The sequence below is a fragment of the Narcine bancroftii genome, chromosome 3 (genome assembly GCF_036971445.1).
Source record: "Narcine bancroftii isolate sNarBan1 chromosome 3, sNarBan1.hap1, whole genome shotgun sequence".
Lineage (NCBI taxonomy): Eukaryota > Metazoa > Chordata > Chondrichthyes > Torpediniformes > Narcinidae > Narcine > Narcine bancroftii.
Window position 1 is genome coordinate 94,096,202 of NC_091471.1, and position 18,393 is coordinate 94,114,594.

The window sequence follows — 18,393 nt, forward strand, 5'->3', positions numbered from 1 at the left end:
CTCTATCAAGTCTCCCCTCATTCTTCTTCGTTCCAATCTTTCCCGGTAACTCAACTTCTGAAGTCCCACAACATCTTAGTAAATCTTCTCTGCCTTCTTTTACTCTGATTGATAGCTTTCCTGCTGGACGACCAGATGCACATAATATTCTAAGTGTGGTCTCACCAATGACTTGAAAACTTCAACATAACATACCAACTTCTACATTTTGATTTATAAAGGCTAAGATGCCTAAAGGTTTTTTTTAATAAAACAACCCTGTTCACACACGACACCACCTTCAGGGAACATTGTATATGTATTCCCAGATCTCTTTGCTCCTCTGCACTCCTCAATGGCCTACCATTTACTGTGTACATCCTACTTTGATTCACTCTTCCAAAGTGCAACACCTCACAATTATCTTAATTAAATTCCATTAGCCATTTACTGACCCAATTTCCGAGCTGGTCCAGATCCCTCTGCAAGCTTTGAAAATCTTCCTCTCAGTCCACAACACCTCCTATCTTTGTCGTCAGCAAACTTGCTGATCCAATTCACCACATGATCATCTAGGTCATTTATATAGATATCAATAATGGTCCCAACACAGATCCCTGAGGCACACCACTCACCATAGACCTCTAGTCCGATATGCAACCATCCACTACCATTCTGTTTTCTTTCACCAAGCCAATTTCGAATCCAATGTGCAACCTCTCTATGTATACCTAGTGTCCTAACCTTCTGAACCAGCCTCTCATGTGGAACCTTGTCAAGGTCTTACTAAAGTCCATATAGACAACATCCACAGCCTTTCCCTCATTAACCTTCTTGGTAATTTCTCAAAAAAAACTCTACAAAATTTCTTAAACATGACCTACTACGCACAAATCCATGCTGACTGTCCTTAATCAGCTGATGACAGTCCAAATAACTATATATCTCTCAGAAATCCTTCAAATAATTTACATACTACTGATGCCAGGCTCACTGGCCTATAATTGCCTGGTTTACTCTTGGAGCCCTTCTTAAATAGTGGGACAACATGAGCCACCCTACAATCTTCTGGTACCTCCCCCGTGACTAAGGACATTTTGACTATATTTGTCAGGGGCTCTGAAATTTCTGCACTGGTCTCCATCAAGGTGTGGAGGAATATCATATCCGGTCCAGGGGATTTGTCTACCTTTATTCATTGCAAGGCAGCAATTACCTCCTTCTCCTTAAAGTCCATATGCTCCATGACACTTATATTTGTTTCCCTTCCATCCTTATTCACTACACCAGTTTCCGCAGAAATACTGATACAAAAAAAAATTGTTTAATATCTCCCCCATTTCACAAGGCTTCATACATAGTTGACCACTGATTTTCTAGGGGTCCAATTTTGTCCCTTACTATACTTTTAATATACTTGTAGAAACCATTCGGATTTTCCTTCACATTATCTGCTAAAGCACCTTCACGTCTTCTTTTTGCCTTTCTAATTTCCTTCTTAAGCATTCTCTTATATTTTCTATACTCCGCAAGTAGCTCATTTCATACTTATTGTCTATACCACATGTATAACCCCCTCCTTTTCTTAACCAGCTCTCCAATATCCCTTGAAAACCAAGGTTCCCTATGCCTGTTAACTTTACCCTTATTCCTGGTAGGATCATGCAACCTCTGTACTCAAAATTTCATCCTTGAAGGCTGGATACATCCTTGCCAGAAAATAATTTATTTCAATTGATTCTTCCAAAATCCTTCCTCATTTCCTCAAAATAGGCATCTTTCTCAAATTCAGAAACTCAGATCGAGTACCAGACCTATCCTTCCCCATAATTAACTTGAAACTAATGATATTATGGTCACTGGACCCAAAATGCTCACCTACAGATACTTCTGCCATCTGACCTGCCTGGTTCCCTAAAAGATCAAGTACTGCAGCTTCTCTTGTTGGTATCTCTACATATTGATGTAGAAAACTTTCCTATACACATTTGACAAACTCCAACCCATCCAGTCCTTTTTACAGTTGAGAGTCCCAGTCTATGTGCAGAAAGTTAAAATCTCCCACTATCACAACTTTCTGTTTCTATCTCCCTATAGATTTGCTGTTCCAATTTTCGTAGACTATTGGGTGGTCTGACTAGCAATGCCACACTTCCTCTATCCCATCTGAAACAACATAACCTTGGAACATGGAGCTGCCAATCCTGCCCTCCTGCAACTAATAGCAATAATGTTATAGTCCCATGTGGCAATCCTCATCTTCCTTACCAACAAGACTCCTCGCATTAATACATGCAAGACCATTTCTTTCCTGAACAACCCTGTCTTTACATGCAATCCTTTCATGATTCTCATCATCCTCCACCTTATTATCTACTCTAATACTTTGGTTTCCCTCCCCCTGAAAATCTAGTTTAAATCCCCCCCCCCCCCCACCCGAAGCAGCACTAGCAAAACTACCTGCAAGGATGTTAGTCCCCCTCCAGTTCAAGTGCAAATTGTCCCACTGGAACAGGTCCCACTTTCCCTGGAAGAGAGCTCAATTATCCAGAAACATGAAGCCCTCCCTCCTGCACCATCTCTTTAGCCACATATTAAACTGGATTATCTTTGTGTTTCTTGCCTCTCTAACATATGGCATGGGCAGCAATTCTGAGATTACAATCCAGGAAGTCTTCTCCTTCAAATTTGCTCCTAACTGCCTGAATTCTCCCATTAGAACCTCCTCACCCTTCCTGCCCATGTCATTTGTCCCTACATGGATTATGACCCTCCCTTCTGAGAATCAGGGATATCCCTGGCACTAGGGAGGCAACAAACCATTTGGGATAATCAATCTTTCTCACAGAACCTCTTGTCTGTCCCCCTTACCATTGAATTCCCTATCATGACTGCATTCCTCCCTTCCCTTCTGAGGGTCCAGTCCCAGTGCCAGAGACCCAACCATTCAAACTTCTCCCTAGTAGGTCGTCTCCACCAACAATATCCAAAATGGTACATCCAATGTTAACAGGAATGGCCACAGGGCTACCTGCTCTCTCTGCCTCTTCCCCTTCTGACAGTCTCTCAGCTGCCTTCCTCGCGACACTTAGGGGTGACTGCCTCCCTGAAGTTCCTATCCATCACAACTTCTGCTTCCCGAATGATCCTGTGTACATCCAGCTCCAGATGGATGCACCTCTTGCAGGTGTAGTCATCAGGGACACTTGTGCTGCCCATGACTTCGTACATCCTGCAGTTGAAACATTGGACTGACTCAACCTCTGGCTCCATAACTTAATTCTTGCAATAATCACAATTAATTAAATAACTTACCACCCTTACCTTAAGAGGAGAGAGCTCTTCCTCAACTGCTGGCCACTCCAATAGCTGCCCCTCCTTTTATTACTCTCTACCTATTAACTCAATTGCTTTCTAGCCCTAATCAATTGTCTGAATTGAACACACCCCTAGTCAACTAATCTCTTGCTGCTTCCCTACACAGCAATTAAAGTAAATGGAAAGGAGCTTACCTTTTTAAACCTGGTACCCGAACCCTGCTGAGGTCACTCACACCTGCACAGTTGGCCTTCTCTCCTCCTCAAGCTCACAGCCTACATGTTAAAACTACAATAAAAGTGGCTGCCCCGCGAACACTAGCCGGGTCCATTCCCTGCCTCCTCACACAGCAATTAAAGTAAATGGAAAGGAGTTTATCTTTTAAACCTGGCTCCCGACCCCTGCTGATGTTACTTGTACCAAGACAGTCAGGCTTCTCTCCTCCCTGAGCTCACAGCCTACTTACTATGGTTTACATTTCAACAAATTGCCATACACAAAATTAATGTGAGACAATAAATAGGTCAAAAATAAATCCAGCTTATTTTCAGGAAAAAAAGTTTGCCTAGCAATAATTTTGCATCTAATTACGACAATGATATATTAACATGCTTTTCTCATCTATAAAAAGAGCAATGTTCCCCATTAAATCAACTTGTGTCCTTGTTAGATTTGTTTACATAAACTGCACACAATGAAGACAACTATTCAGGTCAACTGCTGAGGAAGTATACAGTATATCAATGTTGTGTTCCATAGAAATACTTTTACTATTTTCTTCATCCGATTGTAACAAAAAACCTCCTTTGTCCAGATTCCTTGTGAATACATATATGCCTTTTGCTGTTACAAATTCAGATCCAGTTAATTTACATCTTGAATACAATTTAAGCTCCAGAAATTAACTGGCTTATTTTTTTCAAAAGACACTTGTAGTTCAAAAATTTTCATACACAAAATGCATCTTTAGATGAACGTTATCTACTATGTCCTTGTATTTCTAATGACATTTTATGTCATCTATAAAATCAAAAGGTTCAATGATATACCTTGCTCAGTCATATAAGGCTTACTACTTTACAGTAAAATCCTCATTATCTGGCACTCAGTCAACCGGAAACTCAAACAAGTGGCAAAAAAATTGAGGAAATAAATACATAAAATTCAAATAAATAATAATGGGGGCAGATGGACCCCATGGGAGAGCGCGGAGACTTCATTGGCCCCGCATTCATTTTGTTGTCGCCATTTTAGTGGAGGTGAGTCGGGCTGGCAGTAAGAGCAAGGTACACCGAGGCCCTGACTGGGACACTTGCAAGGAGATGTGTTGGGTTGTGCCAGTGGCCTGACCGGGACACTTGCAAGGATATGTGTTGGGTTGTGCCAATGGCCTGACCGGGACACTTGCAAGGAGATGTGTTGGGTTGTGCCAGTGGCCTGACCGGGACACTTGCAAGGAGATGTGTTGGGTTGTGCCAGTGGCCTGACCGGGACACTTCCAAGGAGATGTGTTGGGTTGTGCCAGTGGCCTGACTAGGACACTTGCAAGGAGATGTGTTGGGTTGTGCCAGTGGCCTGACCGGGACACTTGCAAGGAGATGTGTTGGGTTGTGCCAATGGCCTGACCGGGACACTTGCAAGGAGGTGTGTTGGGTTGTGCCAGTGGCCTGACTAGGACACTTGCAAGGAGATGTGTTGGGTTGTGCCAGTGGCCTGACCGGGACACTTGCAAGGAGATGTGTTGGGTTGTGCCAATGGCCTGACCGGGACACTTGCAAGGAGGTGTGTTGGGTTGTGCCAGTGGCCTGACCGGGACACTTGCAAGGAGATGTGTTGGGTTGTGCCAATGGCCTGACTGGGACACTTGCATTGAGGTGAGTCAGGTTGTGCTGAGAGTTTGAGCAGGATACCTGGATGAAGAGCCGGTCGATGCTGCTCACTGTTGAGGTGACTCTCCCAAAATATCTCCCTATCCCTGCCTAGTAAGAGTCCCTATTTGTATTAAGTATATGAGTAAGGCTTTTTCTTTACACTTGGAGGAGGAGGGTTACAGTGCCAGCGACTGGGGCTCGAATTTAAATTTGTTTTGTATTACTTGATTAAAATGAACTTTACATAATTAAAGACTACAATACCAATTTTTTTTCAAATGACTTTACATTTTGCACTGTCATTTTTTGTCTTTTACATGGTGTATTCTTAATGCATATGTATTAGTTGGGCATTGTAAGAATGAGTCTCAGTCAACCAGAAAATTCACATTTCCAGCATCTGTGATCCCCATAGGTACTGGATAATAGGGATTTTACTGTACTTATATCTTTGACTACTCATTTCATATATTTATATTTCAAGCACCAGCATAATATATAATAAAGGCTCTTGATCATACATGCTTGTCTTATTCACTCTTAATTTAAGCATTTAAAATAAAATTGGTCAACTTGTTGAGGAATGCATTGAATACTCAGTCTCAACAAAGTAAAATGTTCCCAAGAATTGTATAGTTCAAATAGAGATACAAGGATAATTACACTTATTGCATATTTTGCCATGTAACATTCAACCTTGAGTATAGATTTTCTGCAACATTTAAGACCATCAAAAGAAACATGTTTTACATTGTCTTCAAAGTTGTTTCAAGAAATTGTCATTTTTTAAAATCCACACATTTGTAATAACCTTTACTACCAGGCCATTTGAACACCTGTGTGGGAAGATGAGAAAAAAAATAATTAAAATGTGTTATCTTTAGGTTTAACTAATCTAATACTCTCCTAGCCAATCTCTTTGTATTCCACCCCTATAATTTTAAACTGTTACCTATATCCCAGTATGCAGAAAACCCTACTTGCCCATCATTCCTTTTTTGATTATCCTAGTTGGAACTTGGCTGGTTGAGCAGAACCAGTCTTGATGAAGAGTTGTGGCCTGAAACCGTGACCACTCTTTTTCTCCCACTGATGCTGTTCCACCCACAAAGTTCCTCCAGCAGATTGGGTTTTGCTCCAGATTCTAGTATTTATAGTGGCAACTCTACAATTTAAAAATTGTCATCTACTTTCAAGACATCTTACCGATTTCTATCCATGTTATCTCTGCCAGCTCTTCAGCTCATTGCCCTAATCCTAGCTTTATCCCAATTTTAATTCTTCTACTATTGTTCCTGTTGAAGTTTTACATAAAAGATTTCTTTGTTTGCTCCCTATGCATTTTGAGAGGTTCCTTCATACTTAGTTCTTAAAATCAATTTTAACACGTCTTTGCATGTGTCAAACCCATCAAAAAACACAAGCTCAATCCCTTGTCTATGAGAATTCAGGTGTGGTCCTCCAAAAATATAATATTATGATAATTTTTTCATGATCCAATACACTGTTGGATAATAAAGATGTATTGGATAGTAAAAATGCCAAATGAAAATGAATATGTGCTTCAGAAATGTCTGTGCGATATAAAAAAAAGATGTAAAGCTACACCCACAAAACATGAAATTTCATATATTATATTACAGAAAAGTTAATCAATCAACTACTGGTTCTGCACATTTTGTACTCTTAAAAGAGGGTTATTCTCATCTGTGTATTAATATTTGGCAAAAATTGACTTTTTTCATGATAAAATCCCTCTCATCTGCATGACTAAACAGCATTTTTATTAGCATGTAAATAAAATAAAAGTTTCAGTAATGGTAACCACATAAAATGCCACATAGTTTTCTAATATCTGCCATTCCTAGTTATTCAGGCTTAAGCAGTTTGGTTACTGTTTACTGCTTTCTATAATAGACTAGTGTTAAAAATCACCATTATAATTATATTAGGAAGTGACCTAATTTGATGCAAGAAAAAAAAACACAAGCTCAATCCCTTGTCAATCGGATCTGGAGATTTCTTGAAAATTTGGGAGATCTAACCCATGTCAAGCAACAAGCCAACAGAGTTACATCTTTCCACCATGGTCTGGGTGTTCTTCACCTTCCAGACATATGTGTATATTCTGTTCCACCAACATTTCAGAATGAAAAGCTCCTTTTACACTGACCTCTTCAAGGCAGGAATATTGCGCCTTTATTGCGCCACGCCATTTTGTGTAATATGTATGAAAACGGAATGGGGGGGCATTGTAGTCCCGCCATTAAGCTGGCAGTGGAGGTAGTCACAGTGCCAACTCGTATCTGCCGCCATTGTTTGGTTCAGTGTAAAAAAGCAAAGCCAGCTTAATGACAGGTCTTCTTTATGGTATTATTGCAGGAGCCCACCAGGCTCACCTTACAAAGCCGTCCTGTCCAGAGAAGAAACAAGCCTTCCGTCGCGCATGCAGCCATCTTCAGCGCAAACTCCGGGAGATCCAAAATGAGTGGTGGACTAGCCTCGCCAAACGAACACAGCTCAGCGCGGACATTGGCGACTTCAGGGGTTTCTACGAGGCTCTAAAGGCTGTGTACGGCCCCTCACCCCAAGTCCAAAGCCCGCTGCGCAGCTCAGACGGCAAAGTCCTCCTCAGCGACAAGATCTCCATCCTCAACCGATGGTCAGAACACTTCCAATCTCTTTTCAGTACCAACCGCTCAGTCCAAGATTCCGCCCTGCTCCAGCTCCCTCAACAGCCCCTAAGGCTAGAGCTGGATGAGGTTCCCACCCTGGATGAGACATATAAGGCAATCGAACAACTGAAAAGTGGCAAAGCAGCAGGTATGGATGGAATCCCCCCAGAAGTCTGGAAGGCTGGCGGCAAAACTCTGCATGCCAAACTGCATGAGTTTTTCAAGCTTTGTTGGGACCAAGGTAAACTGCCTCAGGATCTTCGTGATGCCACCATCATCACCCTGTACAAAAACAAAGGCGAGAAATCAGACTGCTCAAACTACAGGGGAATCACGTTGCTCTCCATTGCAGGCAAAATCTTCGCTAGGATTCTACTAAATAGAATAATACCTAGTGTCGCTGAGAATATTCTCCCAGAATCACAGTGCGGCTTTCGCGCTAACAGAGGAACCACTGACATGGTCTTTGCCCTCAGACAGCTCCAAGAAAAGTGTAGAGAACAAAACAAAGGACTCTACATCACCTTTGTTGACCTCACCAAAGCCTTCGACACCGTGAGCAGGAAAGGGCTTTGGCAAATACTAGAGCGCATCGGATGTCCCCCAAAGTTCCTCAACATGATTATCCAACTGCACGAAAACCAACAAGGTCGGGTCAGATACAGCAATGAGCTCTCTGAACCCTTCTCCATTAACAATGGCGTGAAGCAAGGCTGTGTTCTCGCACCAACCCTCTTTTCAATCTTCTTCAGCATGATGCTGAACCAAGCCATGAAAGACCCCAACAATGAAGACGCTGTTTACATCCGGTACCGCACGGATGGCAGTCTCTTCAATCTGAGGCGCCTGCAAGCTCACACCAAGACACAAGAGAAACTTGTCCGTGAACTACTCTTTGCAGATGATGCCGCTTTAGTTGCCCATTCAGAGCCAGCTCTTCAGCGCTTGACGTCCTGCTTTGCGGAAACTGCCAAAATGTTTGGCCTGGAAGTCAGCCTGAAGAAAACTGAGGTCCTCCATCAGCCAGCTCCCCACCATGACTACCAGCCCCCCCACATCTCCATCGGGCACACAAAACTCAAAACGGTCAACCAGTTTACCTATCTCGGCTGCACCATTTCATCAGATGCAAGGATCGACAATGAGATAGACAACAGACTCGCCAAGGCAAATAGCGCCTTTGGAAGACTACACAAAAGAGTCTGGAAAAACAACCAACTGAAAAACCTCACAAAGATAAGCGTATACAGAGCCGTTGTCATACCCACACTTCTGTTCGGCTCCGAATCATGGGTCCTCTACCGGCACCACCTACGGCTCCTAGAACGCTTCCACCAGCGTTGTCTCCGCTCCATCCTCAACATCCATTGGAGCGCTCACACCCCTAACGTCGAGGTACTCGAGATGGCAGAGGTCGACAGCATCGAGTCCACGCTGCTGAAGATCCAGCTGCGCTGGATGGGTCACGTCTCCAGAATGGAGGACCATCGCCTTCCCAAGATCGTATTATATGGCGAGCTCTCCACTGGCCACCGTGACAGAGGTGCACCAAAGAAAAGGTACAAGGACTGCCTAAAGAAATCTCTTGGTGCCTGCCACATTGACCACCGCCAGTTGGCTGATAACGCCTCAAACCGTGCATCTTGGCGCCTCACAGTTTGGCGGGCAGCAGCCTCCTTTGAAGAAGACCGCAGAGCCCACCTCACTGACAAAAGGCAAAGGAGGAAAAACCCAACACCCAACCCCAACCAACCAATTTTCCCTTGCAACCGCTGCAATCGTGTCTGCCTGTCCCGCATCGGACTGGTCAGCCACAAACGAGCCTGCAGCTGACGTGGACTTTTTACCCCCTCCATAAATCTTCGTCCGCGAAGCCAAGCCAAAGAAAATTGCAGGATCTCTGTGTAAAAAGGGTTAAAGCTTAACACATAATCCAATTGCACAGATTCATGGCAAGTTTTGCTTTCGTTGATATGAAAATTCTTTGAGCAAAAAGACAAGAAAACTAACTTGAAATGTATGGAAATCTCTGTCTATTAAAACAGATCTTGACTGAAGTCCACTCACTAACATCACATAATTATTATGGATAAACAAATTCAAAGACTGCAAAATGTTTTGGAAACTTAAAAATCAGGAAATGTGACAAAAATATTGCTTGTTCAATTCCAAATAGGAAATTACCTCAGGTGGTCCTTTCAAGTCCTAAATGTAGCTCCCTGCCACCAGATGAAAAACCTAATCCACACTGGTACCTATCCCATCAAATTAGAGAGCATCTTCCACTGGGAGATTGTTCACAACAATTCTAGTCATTCACTTTTAATAAAAAAACATAATAAAATTACATTTCAACTAATAAAATATAAATAAATATCAGTATTTGGACAAGCCAATGTAAACATCCATTTAAGAAAACTAAAATTATAAATTCTACATACTTATCTGCTGACAAACTCTTTTTTTAGGCAGACTTTGAAACTGGGATATCCCTGTGTAGATTTGTAGCCCTGCTGAATGAAAGGAAGGAAGGCACAAGAGACAGTGACATTAAATGTTTTGCAGGTTGTGGCTTCAATAAACTATAAATGTCTGAAATATTAAATGGACTATAACTAAAACAGCATCTAAACAGCAAATACAAGATTAAAAACCTTGTTCTTTGCAAAATAACTACCTGTCTCTTGTTTAAACATAATTATCGCTGCTTGCTAAACAATTCAGGAATTAATGGAGCATATTATAATTTTAATTTGCAGAATGCTTATAAAAATGAATATCGTTTATTATTTCAAATCAAACCATAGAATGTAAGCCACTACTTAAATTTAGTTTGCCTATTATACTTTTAGAAAATAAATGCAAAGTTTATACTACATTGACTTGGGCATTTACAATATTTTTCATTTTTGTTTCAGATATTTTTTGAACCATGACATTTTATCTTTGCATTGTAGATACAGCATTACACCAAAGGAAATTTCATAAATCTAACATAGTACCAATTATGTAACTATTACAAAACAATATTAGAATTTCATGCCATATATCTTACTAGTAAATCACCCATTAAAACACAAGACAAGATATTTGATTGTAGAACAGTGACAGAGTATATAGATATGGTTTTTTGGGAGATAAATTGGCAAAGGTTTGTTAGAGTAGGTCACATACAAATACTTTCAAACAGATCTTATTTAAAATACTGGAGCTCTGCCCCATGGTAGACATATTGGCTCCAGAGCTTTTGCAAGAGCTTTGAAGAGTGTTCAAGAGACTTCATTAATGGATTGTTGTTTACAAAAGGCAACAGACGAAAGAGCTTGTTGGAGCCGCATATTGTGTGGAGGAGAGCTTGCTGTTGTAAGAGGATCACGGGTTTTGCAAGCAAAAAGAGTCAAACAGGGAGAAAGCGAGAGCGAGAGAGAGAGAGAGAGAGAGAGAGAGAGAGACATAAAGATCACTTGTACAGTGTTACAGCCAGCAGATGTAGCTGGGACTGGTACAGGACAAGCAAGCCCTTGTGGTTCACAGAAGAGGAGAGGACTGGCTGTCTAATGTTTCACTTGGAATAAGTGAAACAAAAGGGAACTCTGTGGTGACCTCAAAGAAAGAGGTTATCATCTGGAGAACCCTAAAGGGGCATTTTGACAGCAAGTCGCTGGAGTAGCTGATGGAAGTACATCAGTTGTGGATGCTCTGGAACAACAAATCTCTCTTTAAAAACTGACAAGAACCTTCCTGAGCGGTAACCATTTACCTTTCAAGCACCAAAGCCTGAAGAAATTCATAAATGTTAAATTCTTTGCACATTATAAGAATTCCCTGCAACCAGTGAACTTGGAGGAATGAAAAGTGAGAATGGACTGTGAACCAAAGAATTTTTCTGAACTTACACATACACATTACATACATGTGCACTTAGAATTAGAAGGGGATTTAATTAGGTTAAGTAAGTCAATAGTGATAAGTTAAAGTTTAATTCTATTTTCATAATTAAAGATAATTAAAAGCAACTTTTGTTTAAGTAACCATTTGTCTTGGTGAATATCTATTGCTGCTGAGCTTTGGGGTCCTCTGAGCTCGTAACAACAGAAACATAACTACCATATTATTATTCAGATATTGTGATTAACGCCAAGCAACAGTCATCACTTATCTTTTTTACAGCATTTGTCATCTTTTATGTGGCAATTGTGGTTAAGAAACTGTTAAAATGTTGTCTACTGCAAGGAGTCTGGGTACATGGCAAGTAAATCAGTTTACTGGTTAAAAAAAAACACCACTTCTCACGCCTTTTACAAGTTTGAAGTCTTTGAGAAGAGTATTAACAGACAGACACTTGTGTCAGCCCATGCCATACTGGTTGGCATCTTCCTGATTTTTGTACTTAACTATGTAAGGATGAAAGAAGTTGTTGTCTGATAGTTTGATTTTTTTAAATGAAATACAGCAAAACTCTATGCAAGATAAAGTTCTCAGAAGTATTTCAAAATCTTTGACTTGATAACCTGAATAATTTATAAAGTTACGTTACAAATTCTCAGTTGCATGTGAACTAAGTAGTTACTGAGCACATCAGAAAAGTGTTGAGCAGTTTTGTTATATTCTCAGTAATGTTCACAAATTTAAAGTTTCTCGAATTTCCATGGATAAACTGACCTGGGATTATATATTGGGAGGCTTAAAATGACCAGATTAAAAAACTATATATTATTTACCTGCACAAATTAATTTTGTTGCTGCTTTTTTTAAAATGAGGCAATTCCTTCCTGGGCTTTCATTGGCTTGCACATGGTAGGAGAGGAGATGACCAAAAAGTTTATTTATAAATGGAATTTTAAATTAAATAAAAGAAAAACAAATAACCCATGATTGAAACATGTAATTTATATTTTGGATAAAATCAAACAATTACAGGGATTATCCTCAAAACAGTTATCCTTGAGCTCAAAACAGTTTATTACCCATGACTTTGGGTATTAGAATCTTGGCTACCTGGTACCAACATGGTATCAGGTGCATTGAAGATTGTTATGATCAATAGAGGCAGTTTATGTCTTTTGAGGCACTTAAAAATAAATATAATTTACTTTAACAACACATTCTTCTGCTATTTCCAATTTCGATCTTTCTTGAGGGAAAAGTAGGGACCATTAATGGTCCTATCAATGTGCTCAGATATGGAAATTCTAATTCTAAAGGGAAATGCAACCAAATTTATCTCTAATCTATATGCTCTGATCCAAGATCAAAGCCTAAAATATGCATGACATGGATCGAGGGAGAGATGGGATATCAGATTTGGGCATTATAATTGATCCACAATGATGGTCAGATCTATGTGTAGATCTGTGTAGATGTATGACTACCTTAATTAATTCTAGAAACAAACTAATTCATTATAATTTTATGCACCAAATTATATCTCACACCTCAAAATAGACATAAAAATAAAACATAATTTTCTGATAGGTGTTTTAGGTGTGGTATACATTCCACTTGGTTATGCATGAAATTAAGACCCTTTTGGATAGAATTTGAAGAAATGTTGACAAAAATTGTGGGGGTCAACTTCCCTCTACACTTGGAATAGTTTCTTCTGGGTAATTTGGCAGTTATAAAAGTTAACTTCTCTAGAAGTAAATCTAAATTTGTTAAAATTATGTTGTTTATAGCTGGAAAATGTATAGCGATAACTTGGAAATCCGAATCTCTACTTCATATTGATCATTGGAACATGGAAGTGTAAAGTTGTTTTCCCCGTGAGAAGATTACTTACGTTCATCGAAATTTGGCAAGATTACTAGATGCCCAAATTATATAATTTGTTTTGATATTTGTCAATTAGTATAATTCTTATTGGAAATTTAATACTTTTAAAATGATGTGACTGAGATGTTGAACCATGTTCCTATTGCTTTTTCTTTTCTATTTTCTTTCTTTTTATCTCCCTCTATTCTCTGCTGTCTGTCCCCTTTTCTTTCAAATCTGAGGAATGGGCGCTGCTTTCCTTTTTATTTTTTTGCACCTTATGAATGTTTTTCTATGATTTTATATTCAATGTATTATTGTTATTATATTGAGTCCTATATTCTGTATTTTCTTTTTTTTAAAAACCTATTTTATTTTTGTTTTTTTTTTTCTCCCATAAATATACATAGAAAAAGTCTCCAATATTATATATATAAACTTTTTATTTTTCTTTCAAAAAACAAAACAATACAAATCCACACATTGTCAGGGCTCACATTTATGTTGATAATCCAAAATTCTATATGGGGAAGTCACTTGCATTTATAGTATAGCAGCATTTATTATTATTACCCTTTTTATGACTGTATTTATAATTACAGTTGGGCTGCTATATGATCCAAATATGGCTGCTATATTGTAATAAATATGTCATATTTATTCTTCAAGTGGTGTGTAATTTTTTCCATAGCTATGCAACTATTCATCTCAGCAGTCTATCGTGCTATATGTAGAGGGAAGTCAGATTTCCAAGTAATTGCAATACATTTTTTAGCCACTGCCAAAACTATTTTAACAAATAAAATTTGGAATTTAGTTAATTTATTGCTTAGTTTACTATAGTTGCCCAGAAGATAAAGCTCTGGGTTGTCTATGAAGGCCACCCGCTATCCTTGTTAATATTTCAGTAATATCCTGCCAGAAAGGCTCACCTTCACACATGACCATGTAGCATGTAAAAATGTTCCTATTTCTATCCCACACCTAAAACATATTTCTGATATTTTAGATTTTGACCTAAGCAATTTCTGTGATGTGAGATATAATTGGTGTAGAAAATTATATTGCACTAATCTGTATCTTGCACTTATAATTGATGTCATGCTATCCAAATATCAATCAGACCAACATCTTTCCATTATTGTAACACCTAGATCCATCCATCTTCCATCTCTCTCTCGATCTCTGTAAATCTGGTTTTGCATTTTCATTCTGGAGAGCATAGTACATCTTAGTTATAAATGTAGGTGTATTCCCCAGCCAAATTGTTCATTCCATTTCACTTAATTTATTTCTTACTTGTTAAAAAGACATAAGAGATCCCTCTATATAACAATCATCAATACATCTTATTCCTTTATCATACAATGAATTCAATACTTTGTTACCCAGATTCATAGGCAGCAGTACATTTTTACATCATGGTGTTCTTAATAATATATCCACTTTTTTTTTTACAATACACTCATTTATTTCTTGCCATATTCTAATCATATGTATTAATATTCCTCAGGGCACATTGTTAGGCCCTCAATTGTTATTACCCTACATCAATGACATTCATGGAAAAGTCACAAGTACAGCCGCATGCTGCTCGAAAGAAGACCAACACACGTAGTGTAGTCAGGTTAATCTCTGAATTTTATTGGGGCTCAGGCCCAACTTTTATACTTGTACTGTTCCCGCCATGGCACCTCCCCCCTTCACAACATACAGAACAAAAGTGGGTTTCCCGCAGTAGGGTACTTTCCTGCATAACAATGCCCTTCTTCCCTGTGCTCTGTCCCTGTCTGTTGGCTGTGCAGCAAGGCAGTGTCCACCAGGGCTTCTTTGGCCTTCACGAAGGCTTCCGCTGACTCCTTGTCCCAGATGATGTCCTTCGCCTTGCCTGCCATCCGGGCAAACAAAGGCTGTATGATCCAGGCAGCTGAGGGGATGAACCTGTGATAGAAATTGAAAAAAAAAGCACACAAATGTTGGAGAAACTCAGCAGGTCAAACAGTGTCTTTATGTAGAAAAGGTGAAGATATATCACCAACATTTCGGGCTTGAGCCCTTCATCAAGGTGAGTTTCTTCAGCATTTGTGTGTTTTTTCACTTAACCATGGTGTGAAACAGAATCCTGTGTTTTACCCTTGTGATAGAAATTGATCATCCCTACAAACTCCTGTAGTCCCTTGGTTGTGTTAGGTCTGGGAACTTCCAGATGTCCTTGACTTTACTGGGTAGCGGGGTGTCCTTCCCTCGTTATCCTGTGGTCCAGGAAGTTGATGGCCTCCAATCCGAACTGGCATTTGGCTGGGTTGATCGTCAGGTTGAACTCACTCAGCCAGGTGTAGAGGTTGCGGTGTTGCATCATATGCTCCTGTTGACTCCTGTTTGCCATCAGGATGTTGTCCAGATACACGAAGATGCTGTCCAGCTCTTGTCCCACAGCGTCCATGAGTCGCTGGAAGGTCTGTGCGGTGTTCTTTAGCCCAAACAGCATTTGGAGGAGTTTGAAGAGGCTGAACAGGGTGATGATGGTGCTCTTGGGGATATCATTGGGGTGTACCGGGAGCTGATGATATCCCTGCACAAGGTCCACCTTGGAGAAGGTCCTTGCCCCATGCAGGTTAGCTGCAAAATCCTGGATGTACAGCATGGGCTACTGATCCGGTGTTGTGGCCTCAATGAGCTGGCAGTAGTTGCCACTTGTTCTCCAGCCCCCAGTTGCTTTGGGTACCATGTGCGGGGGAGAAGCCCATGAGCTGTCCAACAGCCATACGATGCCAAGCTCCTCCACCTTCCTGAATTTCTCCTTCGCCAGCTGGAGCTTCTCCGGAGGAAGGCATCTTGCTCTTGTGTGGAGTGGTGGGCCCTGAGTTAGGATGTGGTGCTGTACTCCATGTTGGGGCATCACCATGTGAATTGGTGGGTGAGCACTGGAGGGAACTCGGTTAGGACCCTGGCGTACTCATTGTCTGACCTCTGTATAGAGTCCAGCTGGAGTGCTGGGAGCATGGTGTCTTTGAGGGGGAAGCTTTGAAAAGTCTTTCATGGACCAATCTCCTTCCCTTGAGGTCCACTACCAGGCTGTGGGTGCGCAGGAAGTCTGCCCTGAGGAGCAGCTGTTCCACTGCGGCCAGTGTGAACACCCACGAGAAGAGGTGGCCTCCCAACTGCAGTTGGACCTTGCGGGTACCGTAGGTCTGAATCATGTTGTTGTTGACAGCCCTCAGCATGGGGCCCCACTGCCTGCTCCTGGTGTGCTGTCCTGATGGGGGCAGGATGCTGACCTCTGCTCCTGTGTCCATGAGGAAATGTCATATGAACATACAGGAGGCTGTCTTGGTGGACAGTCATCATGGCCATTAACGATGGCTGGCCCCGGCAATTCCCTGATATATGCATGGTGGCCTGCACCTGCGGGCTCTGGCGCCCCATCTCTGGTGGTAGAAATACCACTGGTCCTCTGGATCACCTCCTCTGGGGTGCTGCTGTTCTCTCGGAGGCTCTGCATGGCTCTGGCTGTGGGGTTTAGTAACGAGCCCCACGCACATCGAGCAACCTCTTCTGTTTCCACAGAGCGTCCACTCATGCTGCGACTTTCTGGGAGATGCTGAAATCCACATCAGCCAGGAGCAGTTGGATGTCATTAGGCAGTTGCTTCAGGAATGCCTGCTCAAACATGATGCAGGGCTCATGTTTGTCCAGTAGGGCCAGCATCTCATTCATGAGGGCTGAAAGGGGCCTGCCACCTAGCCCATCCAGGTGGAGCCGACGTGCCACTCTCTCACGCCATGAGAGCCTAAAGGTCTCGATCAGCAAGTCCTCGAAAATGGTATATGTGCCTTCTGATGAGGGCTCCTGGATGAAGTTGGCCATCTGGCCTGCTGTGTCCTGGTCCAGGGCGTTCAACATGAGGTAGTACAGAGTGGACTCTGCTGTTATCTGCCAGATCTGGAACTGTGCCTCAGCCTGGTCAAACCACATACATGGTTGATTCGTCCAGAAGGTCGGCAACTTGAAAGAAACCACGTTGACTGCTGCCTGTTCGCTCATCATTGGGTTTAGATGCCATCTAAACAGTTGGGGTCACTAATTGTAGCCGCATGGTACTCAAAAGAAGACACACACATGTAGTGTAGTCAAGTTAAGGTCCGAGTTTTATTAGGGCTCAGCCCGACTTTTATACTTGCATTGTTCCCGCCGCGGTCCCCCTTGGCTGATGTCACAACATGCATAACAAAAGCAGATTTTCTGCATAACAATGCCCTTCTTTCCTGCGCGTTGTCTCTGTCTTATGGGTGCGCTGGCCTTTAAGCTGCCCACTGGTTCGCTTGTTGGGTCCTGTGCCACTGCATGGGCTGCTTGCCTTTGGTTGCACTTCCCACCCGGAGCACTGACTTGATCGCCGTGGTGGCAGGCCGCCACACAAGCACCACTAGACTATTCGTGGACAACCGTTTGGTGTACCGTCCACTTAAGTCAGCTGATGATGAGGATGCTCTCCAAAAAGATCCTGATAGCATGGTAGAATGGTCACAAAAATGTGGCAAGCAATTCAATCCTTCCAAATGCGAAAGCATGAATGTCACCCAGGCAAAACATCATACAAAATCTGGGGTGTCTCCCTTGACGAAACCAAACAGATCAAATACCTTGACCTGCGTTGGAATGATCAGACATATCATACAACAGTGAAAGCAACAGGAGTCCTAAATTTTCTGAGACGCAACTTCCATCGTTATTCAACTTCTCTCAAGGGGAAGTTGTACCTCACCCTTGTCAGACCACATTTGGAATACGCAGTA

General features: G+C 41.4%; 1 protein-coding gene across 2 annotated transcripts in view; it reads right to left on the reverse strand.

The window, feature by feature from the left end:
- Positions 1-2,428: 2,428 nt before the first annotated feature.
- Positions 2,429-18,393, reverse strand: part of micu3a (mitochondrial calcium uptake family, member 3a) — a 195,917-nt gene continuing 179,952 nt past the window's right edge. The window contains exons 13-14 of one of the 2 annotated variants that reach the window (XM_069924577.1): positions 10,285-10,353; positions 2,429-6,004 (exon numbers count right to left, since the gene is read on the reverse strand). In XM_069924577.1, coding sequence (XP_069780678.1) covers positions 10,285-10,353 — 69 coding nt within the window. In that variant the 3' untranslated portion in view covers positions 2,429-6,004. Of the gene's footprint in view, positions 6,005-10,284; positions 10,357-18,393 lie in introns of both variants that reach the window. The other variant, XM_069924576.1, reaches the window with a different exon arrangement.